Raw genomic sequence first — 19,340 nt, forward strand, 5'->3', positions numbered from 1 at the left:
TGGGTGGGTGGTGACCACCCATTGTGGCCTCAGCGTGATCAGCATAAACATGGATTGTGCACCAATTTACTTATAGTAAATGTGTGGCACACTTTTTTCTAAACAGTTATAATATAATATATTAAATAGCAATAAATATGATTGGTTATAAAATAAAATATAAGAAATATAAATAATACATATCATTAATTAATTTATTTGATTGTTTGTTTGTTTATTTTCAGCAGAGAGGGAAAAATATATATATATTTTTTAACCATATAATATTCGTCACAAATTGAAATATTTGTTTTACATATGATGTGAGAATATCATAAATATGAGTGTGGTATGAGGTCTTCTTATATCATAAACTGCATATGCAGAATGATGTAATATTGTGTTTAAATCCTCTATTCATAACCAAACACTTTGGGTAAAGTAAGATGACTACCTTACTTTACGAACTACTGATCAATCAATCAAAAAAAACACGCATGAAATTACAAGAACACAGATCCACAGGTCTACCACAGATTTAGATTCCCCTCCAACTGGCAATCTCGGTAAAACTGAGACCCCAGTTATAACAAGCTCACCCTTATCTGCACCACACAAAATTACCATACCAATGCCGGCTGTTTAAGCGATGATACATTAATGCTGCACCAAAAAAAAGAAAGAAAGTGGACTGCAAGCCCCAAGCGTGGATTCCTCTCAACCCAAATCACTGTGATGCATTCAAGAGGCGGGTTGTCATAATGGATCCGAGCCTGGCTGCTAATGGTTATTTAATACACCCATCTCCGCGTTCCACTCCTTTTGCATATTGAGCACACAGTGAAGGCCCTAAACCCTCTTTAACACTTATTCAAGATGACAGGAAAAATTAAAGCGTTTGTCCTCTCAATGGAAAAAGTAATCACGGCTACATTATCCACCCGCTCGGCCCTATCATGCTAAAGCAGGGGACAAATGTCACAGAGATGTATTTAAACACTGATGGAGCACCACTGTGTGATTCCTGCCATGGGGCTGATTAATAAGAATAAATAAATATAAAATCCTCAATTTGTATGTAAATGTGCTGGAGAAGGGGCAGGCGAATCCATATCAGTAGCTAGAGCTAGTCGGATCTACGGACCAATCGTCATGAAGTGACGTGTAAAATGGTAATTGTGGCCATTCGTCCGTCGTGCGTATAAAACATTATGAGATTCTTATAGAGCCTGTTAGCTAGACTCTACATGACAGGGGAGGCATTGCTGGCGTCCTGTTAGCATACAAAAATAAATCGGCTAATCAGCTCATAGCGTGAGTAAAGAGGTGCATGAAGACAGATGATAGCTCTGTTTCACAGCCTAGCAAGCTTTCTTGCTTTCTAAGTGTCTACATAGGCAGTTGCTGTGTAAAGTCCAAAGTAGGCTATACTTTTTTTGGCTATACTATAGTTTTTTTGCGTACGCTAGAGTATGCATACAGTTGAACGCGTAACATTTCAAAGTATACTCCATTTGATAGCATGCATGAACGCAGGCTGTCGACACATGCACTCTAGAAAGTTTCATATTAGTCCAGTATCTGCACTGTTTTTCTCCAGAAGTAATGACCAATACAAATGTCTTTGTATTCTTTTAAACTAAATTTACTGCTATCTCATAACCCCTCACACAAGCACTTGTCAATGTGGGTATCTGTTGTTTTTGCAGTCTCCAGTATTTTGTTGTTGTTGTTATGTGTCTTTAGTTTCGTTTTCTACTGTGAGACTACAGCCTGGGCCAGTGCTGCCAACTTGTGGAACAACTGATTTGTGCAAAACCAAGTCAATGCGCATGTGCGACAAAGGCGTACAAAGTATGCACGGTTACAAAAATTGGGTGGTGCGCGTACTATTCTGGTGGTGAAATTTGTGTCACACGCACTGTACGCAGACCCTCACGTACACGTAAAAACCAAATCATACCTTGGGCTTAAGGCAGAATCCTAACTGAAATGAAACCTCATAAGTGACTGATTTGGAACTTTGCGCACCACACAAACGGTACAAACATTGCATTGGAAATTCTATTTAAGCCTGAAATTCACTACACAACTTTTAAAATCTGAACAGATTTTAACACACTTTGTAAATGGTTACAGAGGAAACACTGGGCAAAATATACTAAACGGCTGAGGATCACAGACTACCAGACTTTCAAGCCGTTCCAGATTCCGAAACATTATTCTCTGACTAGATGAAATCATAGTCTGAAGCTACAAAATCTGAGTCTGTGCCCATTATACACTATCTTTCAGCAACTAGCATTGACTCGTCCAGGGGTGCGTTTCCCGCACAACGACATAACTCACTGATTAACCACCATAGTGCGATGTATTGTTGTGGAAACTAACTAGCCAGTCATGACTGTTTCCCGAACATGGTCGCATCTCCGTCATTTGAACCACATTAGTTCAACAATTTAGGGCCGTTTTTAATGACGTCACATGCATGTGGTGGAGTAATAACTACTGCTAATTAATTGATTGGAGATTTCTGAGATGCTGCTGTATTGAAAATGGCACCTGATGACTAATTTACTATGTTTTGTTCCCTGTCATTTTGCTTTATTTGATGTTTGATTCATCACTTATGTCATACTCCAGAGTTCCCTTGCATGCGCACTCTTCAAAAACGGCGCTTATTGGGGATGCGCTAAAATTTATCGAAATTGAATTGAATATATAGATTGTACTGCATGTTAGCTTGCTTACTGTGCCCAAGAGCATAATTTATTTAAGTCCATATGTCTTGCTAACAAGAAACTATGCTTCTAACCACAGGTCGAGAGCTGTAGTTCCTACCACGTAAGTTTGTGACGCTGTTTGCGAATGTTCGTTTGAACTATGGTTTTGGGAAACACCGAATCGTTGAACTATGTTGGTAACGACGGAACTTGCGACCATAGTTGGCTAACGATGCTTCTGGGAAATGCACCACAGACTGTAAATCGGGGCAAAAATCTGGGCAGTTGTGTAGTGTATTCCAACCTTTACAGTCAATTCTAGTAATTTGATGTTGCTAAGCTAACAACACAATAAGATAAAGGTTTTGTTTTGTTGATAACGATATTAGCGTCCACACCAGCAAACGATATCGTCTGTTTAAGTTTCCCAACCTGGCTAAACTTGTTTTCAGCTGGTTAAGTCAGCTAGATCAGTGGAAACCAGAAAAAAACCAAATCATTTTAGGCTGGTTATTGTATATATATATACAGTTTTTTTTTCTTCAGTGATTTAACAGTTTCATCTATACTTGAAGTAGTAGCATTGTAATCAACATAATCCAATTTTCCACTGAGCTTCATAAAATGTATTCTGGGATTGCTTTTTCCATGAAGGATACATCCTATTCTCCACAAGAATGGTCAAAAGAAGGTATTTTAGACATGTATCGGCCAATAAGACCCTTCCAGAACCAAGAACCTTCCCACTGGTTCACTAGGTTTTGAAACAGAGCTGATGTCTGACTTCTGATAGACAATCTTTGCTCATTTCTATACCTCTGTTTCTATGCCAATGAGGAAATATTCTGTGTTACACCGAGTGCTGGTTATCATGTTAAATTTGTGTGTTAGCTAAAAAGGTTCCAGTAGACCACAACTGGTGAATCAACATTTGAAATGAGGGCAAAGCTCCAAACACTCACAAAATTCTAGAGAAGTAAGAAAGCGAGAAAAAAGGGTTTGAGTGCTGAATTTATGAGCATAATGGTTTTGGACAAAAGTCATTCAGGTATGTTTATCTTTGGCTTCTCTGTAAATAAGACTGCTTTGTGTTAAATTGGATTTTGCAGATGACACTGGCGGGTAGAATGTATCCGCTCAAGTGCAGCTCCCAGGAGAAACTTATCAAGATCTCCCGCATCACACCCATAAACACCCTCATGCAGAGTATCGCTGTTAAATAAAACCAGTATTTAAATATTAATAGTTGTGGATTGTTGGGTAGTGAGCCTGATCTGAAGACTGCAACGTGAATGAATATTAATCATTATTGAGGGAGAATGGTGTGCTCACACTTATTCATATTCTAATGTATTTGTGCTAATACTTCCGCCTCACTGTGTATATGTTTATGAGAGTTTGAGCGATATATAGACTATATCAGAGTAAAATGGAAATATTCTGAGTTTTCAAGCATAATTTAACATTAATAATCGATTTAGCGAGCCTCGTAGTGTGTGATGTCTGCATGTTGATATTATTATATATCAGATTTCAAATAATAGATATACCGAATATGAGTCAAAGGAATGTTCCAGGTTCAATAAAACTTGAGCTCTATCAACAACATCTCTGGCATCCTGTCACTTACCACAAAAAATATATATTTGACTCGATCCTCAGTTTGTAAAACTGCATTTATAATGGAAGTCTATGTCTGTCTTTTATTTTCATGCAAAAATTACCAGGTTTACTGGCTTTCCATGGTCAGGAGATGATATAATATAATATTGGTTATAATGGAAATAGTAAGCGATTTTATCACAGTAGCCTGATGTTAACATGTGTTGAGTGTTTTAACATTTACCTTGGTGTGCTTGCCCCATTGTAAGTGTTTTACTGTAAACGCAATGTTTTCTTTTTACAAATCTAGAGATGAGCTGAAATTATTTTCTGTGGTAATCGACAACATGTCACATATGCTGTACATAGAGCCTAACCTGTATTGAACCTATATAAAATGGAACTGTAACACACAAACACAAAGGCATTTATAGATGAGATTAGCTGTTAAGAACTCTCTGACCAACATAACCTGCCCCGAGGAGCCCTCACCATCAGTCTGACTCCAGATAACTTCTCTTGAAAACCCTATTTGATGAAGACTCCCTCGATCCCATCAAAGTGCGACGCTGTGATATTTTCCCACAAACTGACGGATGGCCAGCCCTGATAGCAGCCAATCCATTACTGTCAGCCGTGGGGTGAGAGTCATTAATTACTCTACTCTCTCCATCACGGCCACACACACACACGGGAAGACCAGGTGTGAGGGCCAGTCCTGATTATCCTGTCCACAGATTGGAAAAGATTAATCTTCCCCTCATAGAAATAACGGGCCAGAGAGGTCCTTTCATTTCAGATTGTAATCATTCTCTTAAAATAATAATTGCCTTTTTCGTCCCCGGCATGTTTTACATTACAATGCGTGTTCGGTGTCTATTGAGGTGGATGTCGTATTGTGTTGGGTGCTTTGAAAGGGTTGGACTGGTGTGGCAGTCTGGGGTGATTAGTGATCGTAATGTTTTAATATTCAAATGACCGTGTATTTGGCGGTTGGCTAAAGCATTATTATTACTCTTGCTTCTACTTGGGTTGGTGATTTAAACAAACTCTTTTTTTTTCTGAGGTTTGTTTCCAAAAAAGCACGGTAAGCTAACTAGGGCTACAAATTCAATGATTCAGTGATTCCCGAAACAATAGTTCCAATGAACATTCGCAAACAGCATTGTAAATTTGTGTGGTTGGAACTACATGCAGCTCAGTTTCTTGTTAGTATGACATGTGCAGCCCACAAAATTTCGCTGTGACTATCATTCTCATAATGGACGATAAAACAGAAAAAAAAAAAGAACTCCACAGACTCACATTGAAGGATGTACTTGAGCCGTATCTGAAGACCAGAATATCATAGAAAGATTTCTGATTGTCTTTTCATTTATTTTCAGTGTCTTTTCATATACCGACCACCCGGAACACCTTGGGAACTACTTAGCAATGCATTGGAAAGCACTCAAAAATCCCACCTTATCCACCTCATTTTTGACGTAAGATCATGCACAACCATTTGTAACTGGAATGTGCAAGACTTCTGGTTTCATTCACTTCCATTTATTTTATCTGTACAAAAAAAAAAGCCAGTTATTCTGCTTGATATTGCAAACTGGGATTTGTTATCATATTATTTTCATTCATTATCATAATCACAAACACAGTGGTTTGTACTTTGTTATTATTTACCTACAGTGGCTAATGAAGCGGAAGTCTTGCATATTCAGAGAAAAAAACCTTACTTCCACGTTGCAAAATAAGGTGGATAGTATCATGGTGGTGAGTTTTGCGTGGGAAACCACCATTAATTTTCTCTTCAGAAAATGTAAAATTATAGTTTAATGTACATATAGCTGTTTTAATATCCCTATAACATAAAAAAATTCCAGAATCAGAATATCAGAATCAATTCCAGAATCAGAATATGGAAACACAGATCTCGCAGGAACGTGTAGCTCACGGAAACGCAGGCAAACACATGACTGTTTGCCAGAGCAAATCTCACCAGTGTCCTAAAACCACACACTCTCTCACAACTAATTTACTAACAAACACACACTTTCACATGCACACACACTCACACAGAGGCAGGCAACAAGGGAACTACTGCACAGTCTAAATAAATAAATGAATAAATATAGTATAAAGTATACCCGAAAAATTAGCAGTATAGTGATACTTGCCTTAGTAAACGCCATTAATATACTGTATATAAACACTCACAGAGAGCTAGATAATGTTTAGTTGGCATCTGAAGATTTTTTGCTGTTAACTCATAAAGGATTTAATCCTTTAAAACACATTTTGCTATGCAAGCTTCTCCTAGGGAGGGGAAACAAGGGGTCTTTCTGAATATGGAGCAGAGACGGGGGGTCTGTCATGTTGAGTGACACATAAAGCCTCTGCATACTAAAATCTACTCTTGCATATTCGCACTGGACTGTGGACAAAGTCAGCATTATACACTGGCAGTGAAGTCACACAGGGCCTTCATTTAATAGTGAGGGGAAGAAAACACACTGACAAAACCTGGAAATGTGTCTTTTTATTGCTTAAAAGTTGCTCTTTTATAGCTCAGAAGATAGTGTTTTCCATTACCTTTCATTTACGTGTTAGCTTTGTTACCAATTAAGGGGAATAAAACCAAACATAAACCAGACTATACTGTTGGTGTAAGAGTACAGAGCGTTATATTAACACTGAGATAATTTGGTCTTAAAAGATGATTTGAGGAGAAAAGTTGCATATTCAGTCAAGACTGTGATCTCTGACTTTTGATTGTCAACTTTGGTGTAGAGATCACACTTTATTTTTTAGGTCCAGTTTTCTCACTATTAACTAACCATTAACTATGACTTCTGCCTCAATAAACTCTTAATTTGCTGCTTTTTAATAGCTAGTAAGGTAGTTGTTAAGTTTAGTATGGGTATAGGATTAAGGGATCTAAAATATGGTCACGCAGAATAAGGCATTAATATGTGCTTTATAAGAACTAATAACAGCCAATATGCTAGTGATATGCATGTTAGTTAATGGTGAGCATTGGTCCCTAAAATAAAGTGCTACCGAAGTCTCCAGTCAATCTCACGTGCTGGAGAAACACTTGAGATTGTAAAGAGAAGAAATCTACTTTGTTGACAACAAAATAATTTTTAAATAATATTTGTGCAGTTCTTTTCCATATAACTATCACATCAGTGAGACCATCAAGCTCCAGAAGGACCTAAATTTAAGTTGCCATTCACTTTTAATCTTCTCAAACAGACAAGAAAGCAGATTAAAATGGCAGATGCAATATTTTCAGCGAATAGCCAGTGTTATTTTACTATTATTTATATATAGTATTTATTACTTTTTTTTTGTTATCATTTTAAATTTAATTTCAATTTTAGTAATTTTGTTACATGTTTTGTCATTTTTATTCATGTTTTTAATATTTCTTTTAATTTATTTGTTTTAGTTTTTAAGTTTTAATAATTCAACTTATTTTATATCAGTTGCATAAGACAACATTTCTAATTTTCATTTACGTTTTTAATAAGTTTAAGTGTTTCATCTAATATATTATTTCAGCTTTATTTCAATTAGCGAAAAAAAATGATAATTTTGTTTGTTTTAAATAAAATCAACAACACTTCGAATAACAACTTACATTTTTGTCTCTTCTTCATAAACGTATGACAAGACTTGTGCACAAGTTCAGTTCCACTTTGCTATTTCTTTTGTATCATCTTGGAGCTCAACAGTCTGAGTTTCCATTCACCTTCATAGTATGAAAAAGAGCAGCTTGGACATTCTTCTAAACATCTTCTATTGTTTTCCACAGAAGAAGGAAAACCATTAACCATTTAAACGTCATTTTGAGTGCACTATTCTTGAAATATAGCCTATTTCCTGTAATTGTCAACCGTTGTCATCAAGGGTGAAGAGGTATTACTTAAGTTGTTGAACAAGCGAGGCAATTAATATTGACATAAGAAGCGCTCACAAAGATCTCTGCTCTCTCTGAGCTCCTGTCAAAGGCTTTGAATCGCCATAGCCTTTTACACAACTGTGCCGAATAAGGGTAAAGAAAAAAGAAAAAAACCCTAGGCTCCATTTAAGTCTGATCCAAAGAGCTTACAACTGTAATTAAATCATTAAATTCTTGTCCATGCTTGACAGAGCAGAGAGAAATTAACTTCCCCACCAACCTCATTTTCTATTTGAACATGAAATAATGATTTTCTGCCGGTCTAATTACAGAGGCAACATCTGATCTGTGCTGCATCCGAGGGGGATTAACTCCAGCACAGGCATTAGAGCTCATTACCAGCTTGAGTGCAGAAATATTACATCTTGTAATTGGATGGAGAGATTTATATACTGATCCGGGACCAGTTTTTTGGAATATTGTAATTACAAGCTTCATTGGTCAGCTACTTATCTAAACTTCGCAGGAAAACAAACTGCGCGAGCGTGCATTACGTTAACCTGTGACGTGACCCTTTACGCGGCCGCGCGACGCTCCTGTTGGGGAAACGGGGGTTTTCTGTCTCTTCAGGGTGGCTGAGCGCAATGTATCTATTACTTAAGAATAACTGGCTGTGAAGTCATCCATTTGACTGCCATAAGGAGTCTGTTTCTCTTGGCTAAACGCGCGAACGGAGTATTGATTCCTCAAGACTGCGGCCAATTGCCTGCTAAAATAAAGCAGGTGCAAAAGATGGGAGGCTAGGATGTTCAGATAATTTGCAAACACTATTTCTTTTTCGTTGCCACCCGACCAACTCGCTCCAGCGTGCAAATCGTTGGTGACAGGTCGAGCGCCGCGTCTAAACTCGCTAAAACAACCGGAGCGTCAGAAGCCCCTCGGTTATGCACTGCTTCTAGAGGCTCGCGGTCCGCCGCAGGTCTGCAGTGATCAGTGCCGCTGCTGAAGAGACTGCTGCTGATGAGCTCTTGATAGAGGGTTGAATCTCCAAATCCACCGACGATTCTTCGGTGCGTTTGGAGCAAGTTAATACAAGTCCTGAGAGTGTTGATATGTTGTGTTTTCATTGCGCTTTCCAGAGGTTCCTTCAGTGGAAATGTTCATACATCAGCTTGAGGAACGGCCAAATCAACATTTCTCGAAAACCAATATTGGTAATCATTTAGGTCCTTGATTTTGGTGAAAAGAAGAAGTTTAAATAGCTCTCCTGGACTGGATAATATGTATTGCTTTAAAAGATTTGGTAAAACCAGTACCGTGATAGTACAATTATTTTACAACTCGTTGTTGAGCCACCAAAATGCAAAATAAATATCTGTATTATATTATTATTGTTGTTAGAAGTAGTAGTATTATTATTGTTGTTGTTGTTGTTGTTGTTAATTTATTTATTTAGAAATCACTGTCTATATTTTCTCCTGATCTTACAGACGTGTAATATTTGCAATTAGGCGATAGATAGATAGATAGACAGACGTGTGTGTGTGTGTGTATGTGGTGTGTGTGTGTGTGTGTGTGTGTGCGCGCGCGTTTTTGTGACAAAACTGTGATTTTAATATTGTTATAAACGTATAGATATAAACTACGACGTTATGCGTGGTTTGTTTTTTCAAACAGTGAAATGATCATGAATATCTCGTAAACAGAATATAAACTCGAATTATTTTAATTGTATTTATTTATTATTATCATTATTTTTTTGTATTTCTCTTAGTTTTAAAATTAACAACCATCGTAAACGCAGTTATTTCACTGACTTGTGTTTTATTCTGTGTTAATTTAAGCACACGTCGATGAATAGTGATATTATCATCTGCTTTGCCGGATAAAAACTCTTTTATAAAGCGAATTCGATTCTGTGAAATAAGATTTGTGGTGTGTTCATAATAATCCGATGGAGATGTAATCTCAGCACTGTTTTCTGAGGACAATAAAGCATCAATATGTCTCTTCGGGATTTATTTAATCTGTTCCTGGAATTTCAATATTGAATCTCTCGTTTCTCTGATTTAGTCTTAATGTTAACAAAAAAAATATTGTATAATCCATCGCAGTTTGCAGAAATATTTGTTTTTATTATGACGAATAAGGAAAGCTCTTCTATTTTTATTATTATTATTTTACTATGTTTTTCCCATATTCCCAATTACCATATTGCCGTAATATTTCCCCATTTTATTGTCATAATAATTTAGTCAGAATGTTTTAAAATTGTAATTAATATTTTTATGGTGATTTGGTAATTACTGGCACATGTTACGCATAGAAGTTTATTTCTTTAGTTTCTTCTCATACGCAGTCTTGTTTCTGTTTTGGAACAGGGTTATAATAGGCTATTCAGTTGCGTGAAAATAAAGTTCGATATGATTACGACGACTGACATTACTGTGTGTGTGTGTGTGTGTGTGTGTGTGAAAAAGAGAGAGAGAGAGAGAGTTTTCGGAGATGGGAGGGGCCTGTGAGACACTAGAAATGTCAATCACACGAGTGTTGTGAACAATCTCACTCAATCTGAATGTGACCTCAGTCCACCTCAGACCGGAGAGCGGCTTTAACTCTCAGCGAGACTCTCCGTGAGTTTCCTCTCAGTCCTCCGTGTCAAAGGCGAGATCTGTGATTCTTTCCCATCGCTCGGACCTTTGGCAGCAGCATGTCTATCCCGCAGCTCGGCTATAAGTACATCAGACCGCTGTACTCCACGGAGCGGCACGCGGCGGTCGGTGCGCGCGTCGGCGCGGAGCTGAACGCGTCGGGCTCTCTCTGCAGCGTCCTCTCCAGCATGTACGGAGCTCCGTTCGCCAGCACGCAGGGATACAGCGCTTTCCTGCCCTACTCCAACGACCTCTCCATACTCAATCAGCTGGTAAGTTCGTGGAGGATAAATGTTTGAGTTGAAAAATATAATAATCATTTACATTTACAAGCATTTTTTAAAGTTTATGAATATTGTTCGCATTTTGTTCATATCTAATGACCTGTTAACTGCATTACTTAAAAATAAAATTTAAGTTTATTTGTATAAGTACCAAAAGTACCTTTTTCGATTCTCTAGTTATTTATTTCACATCTATTTACTGGTGCTTTAAAAAAATAAAAAATAAATAAAAACCAGAAACCAAATTTATTTTTAAGAAAATTAGGATGTCTTTCAATTGGAAAATGTTGCTACCTTATGGCATATTTCTCACTACTGAAAACGCATATAATACTTTGTACTTAATAAACCTAAAGAAAAGTATAGCTTAGATTGAGAACCAAAAGGCTTTTTGGATCTAAGAGAACGTTTGTCAAGGTCCACAAATTCATTACGTTTATTTTTTATTTATGCAAATTAATAAAAGGTATTGAAATGCATTTTTATTCTACCTGAACATTCTATCGTTATATATATATAGTTTTTTTATTTAATCTTCAAAAGCAATCCAAGAGCCCTTGGGGAATTCGAAAAATGTAATTTTTCAAAACCTTACTACATTAAGTTAAAATAGCAAAAGTTATTTTTAAGGGTCCCATTAAGGAAACAAAAAAGAATGTAACAAATGTATATTTCTGTTATTGTTTCTTCAGTGTAAGATACTAATAAAACACTGAAAAATTCTTTTTTTCTTAAACATTGTTTTCTTTTTATCTTTCCTCGTGTTATGCATATCTTTCACCAATGAATTTGAACAGATTTAGCAGTAAATAAGCATGCATTTCTCTCAGAACCACATGTGCTCATATATACTCGCTTTTCTTTCTGTCTAAGGGCTCACAGTACGAGTTTAAAGACAGTCCTGGGATTCAGCATGCAGGGTTTCCTCACGCATCCTTCTACCCGTACGGACACCAGTATCAGTTTGGTGATCCGTCCCGACCCAAGAACGCCACGCGCGAGAGCACCAGCACCCTGAAGGCCTGGCTCAGCGAACACCGGAAAAACCCTTATCCCACGAAAGGAGAAAAAATCATGCTGGCCATCATCACCAAGATGACCCTCACCCAGGTGTCCACCTGGTTCGCCAACGCCAGAAGAAGACTGAAAAAAGACAATAAAATGCTTTCCTCGTGTTATGCATATCTTTCACCAATGAATTTGAACAGATTTAGCAGTAAATAAGCATGCATTTCTCTCAGAACCACATGTGCTCATATATACTCGCTTTTCTTTCTGTCTAAGGGCTCACAGTACGAGTTTAAAGACAGTCCTGGGATTCAGCATGCAGGGTTTCCTCACGCATCCTTCTACCCGTACGGTCACCAGTATCAGTTTGGTGATCCGTCCCGACCCAAGAACGCCACGCGCGAGAGCACCAGCACCCTGAAGGCCTGGCTCAGCGAACACCGGAAAAACCCTTATCCCACGAAAGGAGAAAAAATCATGCTGGCCATCATCACCAAGATGACCCTCACCCAGGTGTCCACCTGGTTCGCCAACGCCCGCAGAAGACTGAAAAAAGAGAATAAAATGACTTGGGTTCCCAAAACGAGAACCGACGAGGAAGGAAATGTGTATGCGAGTGACAATGAGGACGGAGACAAGAGGGACGAGGACGAGGAAATAGACCTGGAGAACATTGACACGGAAAACATCGAAGGCAAGCAGGATTGTGATTATCAGGACGATGAAAAGTCAGTGTCCAAAGTTTCTGATTCTGATGCATCTGAGGAATATGATGACGCTGGAGCTGAGAAGAGTTTTATGAACGATATTATGAAAGACACAAACTCGGATGAGGGAGAGGAGGACCAAATCAAAAAGAGTCCGGCAGCACAAGAGCCCTCAAATAATGGCAGTCCTCCTCAGAAACCAAAGATCTGGTCTTTGGCTGAAACCGCAACGGCGCCGGACAGTCCCAAAAAGTCCTCGTGGATTCAGAGGAGCTGTGACGCTCAAACAGTCAGGAATCCTCTCCATGTTCAAAACTGGACCAAAATGGCTTTTTCAGCACATCAGATGGCTTTAACCAGCCATTACCTCGGACTTAAACACCAAACCACCTCAAACAGTCACACACACATGAAGCACGGCGAGCAGAGGACTCACAGCCTATGAAAAAAAAATCACACATTTAAAGACTTTTCATGTTTTTAAAATATTTTTCACCTTCCTCATGGGAGCTAACACTTATTATGAATCAGAGAAATATCCAGTTTCTGCATAATGGATGCCCTGAATTTATAATAGATTAAAGCTGTCTACTAGCTCTTCAATTAATATGAGATTATATTAGAATATATTTTATAGTGCTGACTTGTAAACATACATTTCATTGTGTTTAATTTGTTAGAATCATTCGATAAATCCTGTGTTTTTTTTTATCCGTAGGCCCAGTTTGTCTTTGAGTAACAGTCTTACACTGCAGTTGGATTCAGACTTTACCTATTTAAAAACAAATAATGAATCTAAATGAATAGATTGTACAATTACAGAATTAGTCACTGAGAGTTATAATAATTGATGGAGGAAATAGTGCCTATATGGGAATCTTAAAAGTCTTCTAATCATGTCTTAAAACACATACACACTCTCACGGCTTCGTTCGCATGAATTATGATTTGTGTAAGTGTTGCATCCACATCTTTGTCTTATTTTAGCACATCCGTTTTAAGGATTCGCAATAATATTACACCAGAATGTATGCTTTAAGAAAGGATTTGACTTATTAATTCTTTATTGATAATTTTGTTGTTGTTGTTGTTTTGTTTTCCCAAATGCCTTGGATTTGAAAAATTGTCATTGTTCGTCACGTTTCATTTTATATCAGCGTCATGTTTTGTCTGAATATTTTAAATATAGGGTAAAACAAAATAAATATTTCAAATGGTTTTGTAAATGAAATGAAAATGTACCTACTTGAAATATTTCAATATTGTACAAAGACATATATTTTGAATATTAAAATGAAATCACAATTGTCATAACGAATTTATTCTTTCTCCTTTTCACTTTTTCAATAGACATTTTAATTAAACATGGAAAAGAGAATTAAATGGAAATGAAAAGTTCATTGTGATGTTCATAATCATATTTAAATTAACCTGAACCATAAAAAGCACCAAAATAATTAAACAGATCCGTGTCATCAAACATTATTTTAATGTTGTCCAGTGCCTAAATCTCAATGGACATCATATTTTCGGTTACACTTTATTTCGATAGTCCACTTTAGACATTCTATTAACTATAAGTAACTTTGTAACTACATGTCAACTACATGTCAACTAATTATCATTAATTTGCAACTACATGTCTACTAACTCTCAGAGTAGACTGTTAGGGTAGGTTTAGGGTTAGTAGAATAAGTTGACAAAGAAAGTGTTAGAAGATAGTCTTAAGTGTTAAGCAGACAGTCTACTAATACTCGACTAACTGCTAGTTGACATGTAGTTGCAAAGTTACTTACAGTTAATAGAATGTCTAAAGTGGACTATCGAAATAAAGTGTTACCATATTTTCCCCTGGGGTCACATTGATTGACAGACAGAAAACAAAATAATTTTTGTCAAAGCTACACTTGCCATGACTTGAAGTTTTTCTTGAAGCTGTCCTATTGCTGGTTCAGGATTGACACATGCTGTCACACAGCTGAACTGCTCTGCTTTAGAGCGCCATCTGCAGGCAGCCAAAAAATCCCATTTAAAACTTTTACGGTTTCTGCTATTTCCTCTGGTTTAGGCCATTAGATCATAGATGTAGACCATATTGCTGTTTGCTATGTCAAGCGTTACAATTACTATTCCTCATAATTGAACAAACCCCTTACCCCTAGCATGTATGCTAACCCGTAGCAGACATGTACCAGACCTCAAAACCTATGGCTAGTTTAGGAAAGTAGTGCTATTACTCTTCTAAATGGTGATATATTCAGGGTTGGGAGGGTTACTTTTAAAATGTATTCAGTTACAGTTACAAATTACTTCATTAAAAAGGTATTCAGAATATAGTTTATACACAATATAAAAAAATTTACACTATATTAGTCTATTTTAAAATAAGCCTACACATGTCGAAATGTAAGTGAAATGCTATGATCTTTCTTTATTTCATTGACTGATCCGGGGTGTGGGGACTCTCGTGTTAATTTCTACATTTTGCAACTCATTTTCCGCTAGAAAACTTACACACAACTGCAGTCATGCACACCATGGAATTTTACTAACAATTTTCACTAACAAACACTAAATTTTAGCTAACATGATGTCCATGCTAGTCGTACCTGCACATGTTGGTTGAGTAGGCTTTGTTAAAGCAAGAGTCTTCATGCATATTCCCTTTATCCTCTTTGAAAACAAAATAGCTGTGAAATTTCCAGACATGAAAACGTTTTTCCCAGCAGCGTCTCATCCCGCTTTTGAGGAGAATAATTGTAGACGGGTGTTATTTGCGCACGCACCAGCAGGTGGCTCACGTGAGTCAACATGTGTCAACAGAACCAGGAACTATGATGAAGCAACGCTCTAAATATAGGCTTATTATGTCAAAATACTAATTTATTTAATTTTAAATGAAACAAATGTAATCCTGATAGTATTCCCACTTTTTACAAAATGTAACTGTAATCTGAATACTTTGTTTTTTGATGACAAATGTAATCCTGATAGTATTCCCACTTTTTACAAAAAAATTTAACTGTAATCTGAATACTTTGTTTTGTGATGTAACTGTAACGGATTACAGTTACTAGATTTTTGTATCCTGATTACGTAACGCTGTTACATGTATTCCGTTACTCCCCAACCCTGGATATATATATTAAAAAAAGTCATATTTAATAGTGACCAGAATATCATAGAAACTTGACGGTTGGGCATTTAATTTGTCTTGCTCTTTGTAGATCTGCATCTGTAATTAAACTGAAAAAAAGGTATTGGTGATCAGGTCAAATTTAGTTTCTGTATTTAAACCACAACGTATGATACATGTTAAAGGTTAACCCTTTTGTGTTTGTTTGTGTGTATCTTGAGGACAGACGGCACAGAGAAGGAGGCGGCACTGATTTCATGCTTGCGTTCTGAGGAAAACGCTTTCACGCCACACAAAGGACCCTCGTCTGGATTGGGGGAGAAGGAGGACAGACTGAGGTCTCTCTCCATTCAGTTTAAAAATTCCTCACCCTGTTCCCACAAGGCCTTGTCACAGGAGTTACTGAACAATTATGGTAATAGATTGTTTTCTTGAGTAAGTATTAAAGCAAATGGACAGAGGCCAGAGTGTTTACGTTCCACTCTACAGTCATTTTATACATTTATATCTCGCCGGGCCTGATTTTGCTCAAGATAGAGTGACATTCCTGTGGTATGTGGGCCTTTGAAGGATGTCAGGTTTTACAGTTGGGGCTAAATCTGTGACTGAACAGACTGAAGTTTATTTTCTAGAAAGTCATTACCTAGGAAGTGGAAGTTAAACACCTAGCAATCAATCAGAACATGCTAACAACCACATTTTATGCTAATAACCACTCAAAAGATGCTAGCAACTGCATAGCCTGCTAATAACCACTCGGAACATGCTAGTAATCGCATAGCATGTTAACAACCACTCAAAACACAATACCATGCTAACAACCATGTGGAACATGCTAGCCCCGCATAGCATACTAACAACCACTCTGAACATGCTAGTAACCGCATAGCATGTTAACAACCACACCAAACACAATACCATGCTAACAACCACGTGGAACATGCTAATAAACGCACAACATGCTAACCATATATATCTATATATAGACACCTCGTTTGACTGCCCCATTCACATCAACACGTCCAACATCATGGGACGGTCAACATTTCAGATGCTGTCATCACTCAGAATAAAAACCAACGAGTTTTCCAACGTGCCAAAATATTGCGAAGCCTGTGGATGTAAAAACTGCCAAGATTTCAATTTCTAAAGAAATGGAACAAAATCACAGTTGAGAATGTTTATATCGGTTCACTGCTTTCATTAGAAGCTAAGAGCAATTTGGCTATAAGGTTCTCTGATGATCAATAATACTTATATGAAGTTTAACCTATTTTTAGCACATGCAGAATTTTCTAACATTGATGACAAACTAAATGAAAATCATCTGCTGAAGCCTATTGCAGATATAGATATCCATACAAATGAACTATGGTTGCAGACACACAGTCAATTTGCTTTCAAGTAGCCCCGCCCATTTTCAGCACTGTGCTTGTTGTCTCCTGTCTTCTGTTTGTATTTCACAGCGTGAAGGTAAGGTCGTATGAATTTCTGAATGAACCGCTCGTTTTAAAATTTTCCCGGTCTACTTACATTTGTTACGACATCCACTTCGAATATTACAATGCACATAATAGCTTTCAATAGCTCTAAAATTAGTAAATCCACTTCACCAGCTAATTACTCTTCAACAATGATGCTATAGCTACTGCAGAAACAGAAGTTCAAAGTCAAAATTCTAAAGATGGCTGCGCGCTTGTTTCTGTGGCGCATAAGGAATATAGCAACTAGCATTGCTAATGAGGCATCTATGTATACATGTCTAAATAACAACTACTCGCGCTAGCAACTGCATAGGATGCTAACAGCTATTTCTAACACACTAGATGAGATGAACCACACAGATAGCACATGTACATCTTAAACAACATCCTGACAACAGCCCAAATCAAGTTTTGTACCTCTGATCAACTGAAAGGACCGTGAAGGTACACCAGCACAGTAGCACAACCCTGAAAACAACTGCCCTGAATGTTCTCACTGCTCTACCATATCATCATTGTAGACCAAAATTTAGACCGGCTGTGCGAACTAATAAGACACAACTTCACCTTCATCTGAGAAAATGTGCTGGCAGTCATCTAACATGACGGCGTTAGTTTCAACATGATGGCCGCTGACCACAGCCAAAGGATGTGTGAGTGAATGAGTAATACAGTGATAAATCTTCAATCCTCAAAGTAAATCTTCAAACAAACTTTATATGAGTTTGACAGATAGTTTTGTTTTGTGTACCTCTATTGCCTCAAGATTATATCATGTGCATCATGTTTTGTTCATCAGCTTTTTCACCTCAAAACCTTCCCATAAGGTTTTGTTGATTTATTATGTTTTGACACTATCTATCTATCTATCTATCTATCTGATTTGTGTACACAATAAGCCAATTCTCCTTTCATGTAAGTGTTAAAATTTTAAGAATGTAAAAATGTTACAGTAAAACACGATGAATATGATCTCATTTTTAGGCAATAGAGCTAAACAGAACAATACTATCTATCAAACTCATAGAGTTTGTTTGAAAATTATTATTTTGATAAAAGAATGTAATTAATATATATATATATATATATACTGTATATATAGTTCAGTCATGAAACTCTAGATGGCGCATTCTGACGGGGTGTTAACGAACTGATTATATTCAGAGAGTTAAACGACTTGGCACAAGCTGATTGGTTCATGCTGCATATGCAGCCAATGAGCTTACTGCCTTGCATTTATATGGCTGTTACTTTATAATATTTTTAAGAAATAAACACTTTTGCCTTACTGCTTTATGATTATAGGGTGAACATTTATGTTTAAGATAAAGCATGCATACTTAAACTATGTTTTACTTATGTTTGTTTGTTTACAAAGTGATGTTACATTAGATTTAACAGGACATATAATACTGTAAAGTTCTTGCATAGCTGACTTTACCATAAAATATAACATTTTTGTTTTCTACAATAATTAAAAGGATGTTTTTTTTTCATTTATAAAACTCTATTCTCTCCCATCCTCAAGACCTCCAATATCTATCCATCTCTCTATTTATGAACCATAATGCACCAGGGCCCACCTAAAACAACCCCCACCACCTCATCATCATCATCACCAGAGCCCTGTAAGATCCACACACAAGTCTTTGTGGAAACTCCCATGACCTTGAGAAATGTGTGAGACCTAAGATCACTCACTGATTAAATAATCAAACATCCAGAATTTGACTTCCGCACTGGGCCGCTCCCCCACAGGACCATGGGAAATCGCATGGCTAATACAATTTTACAGGTGGATTCACAGGAAGATTGGAATGTAATTACCAGTATTAAAATGTCGACCTCTAAGAATTCCCCAGAGT

General features: G+C 37.2%; 1 protein-coding gene across 1 annotated transcript; it reads left to right on the plus strand.

The window, feature by feature from the left end:
- Nucleotides 1–10,832: 10,832 nt before the first annotated feature.
- On the plus strand, nt 10,833–13,307 carry LOC107723963 (iroquois-class homeodomain protein irx-3-like). Its single transcript, XM_016532694.1, has 2 exons — nt 10,833–11,128; nt 12,425–13,307. The coding sequence occupies exons 1-2, from the start codon at nt 10,916–10,918 to the stop codon at nt 13,298–13,300; spliced, it is 1,089 nt and encodes a 362-aa protein (XP_016388180.1). The 5' UTR covers nt 10,833–10,915; the 3' UTR covers nt 13,301–13,307.
- Nucleotides 13,308–19,340: the final 6,033 nt, after the last annotated feature.

Source organism: Sinocyclocheilus rhinocerous, unplaced genomic scaffold (genome assembly GCF_001515625.1).
Source record: "Sinocyclocheilus rhinocerous isolate Xijiao unplaced genomic scaffold, SAMN03320098_v1.1 scaffold63, whole genome shotgun sequence".
NCBI classification, from domain to species: domain Eukaryota; kingdom Metazoa; phylum Chordata; class Actinopteri; order Cypriniformes; family Cyprinidae; genus Sinocyclocheilus; species Sinocyclocheilus rhinocerous.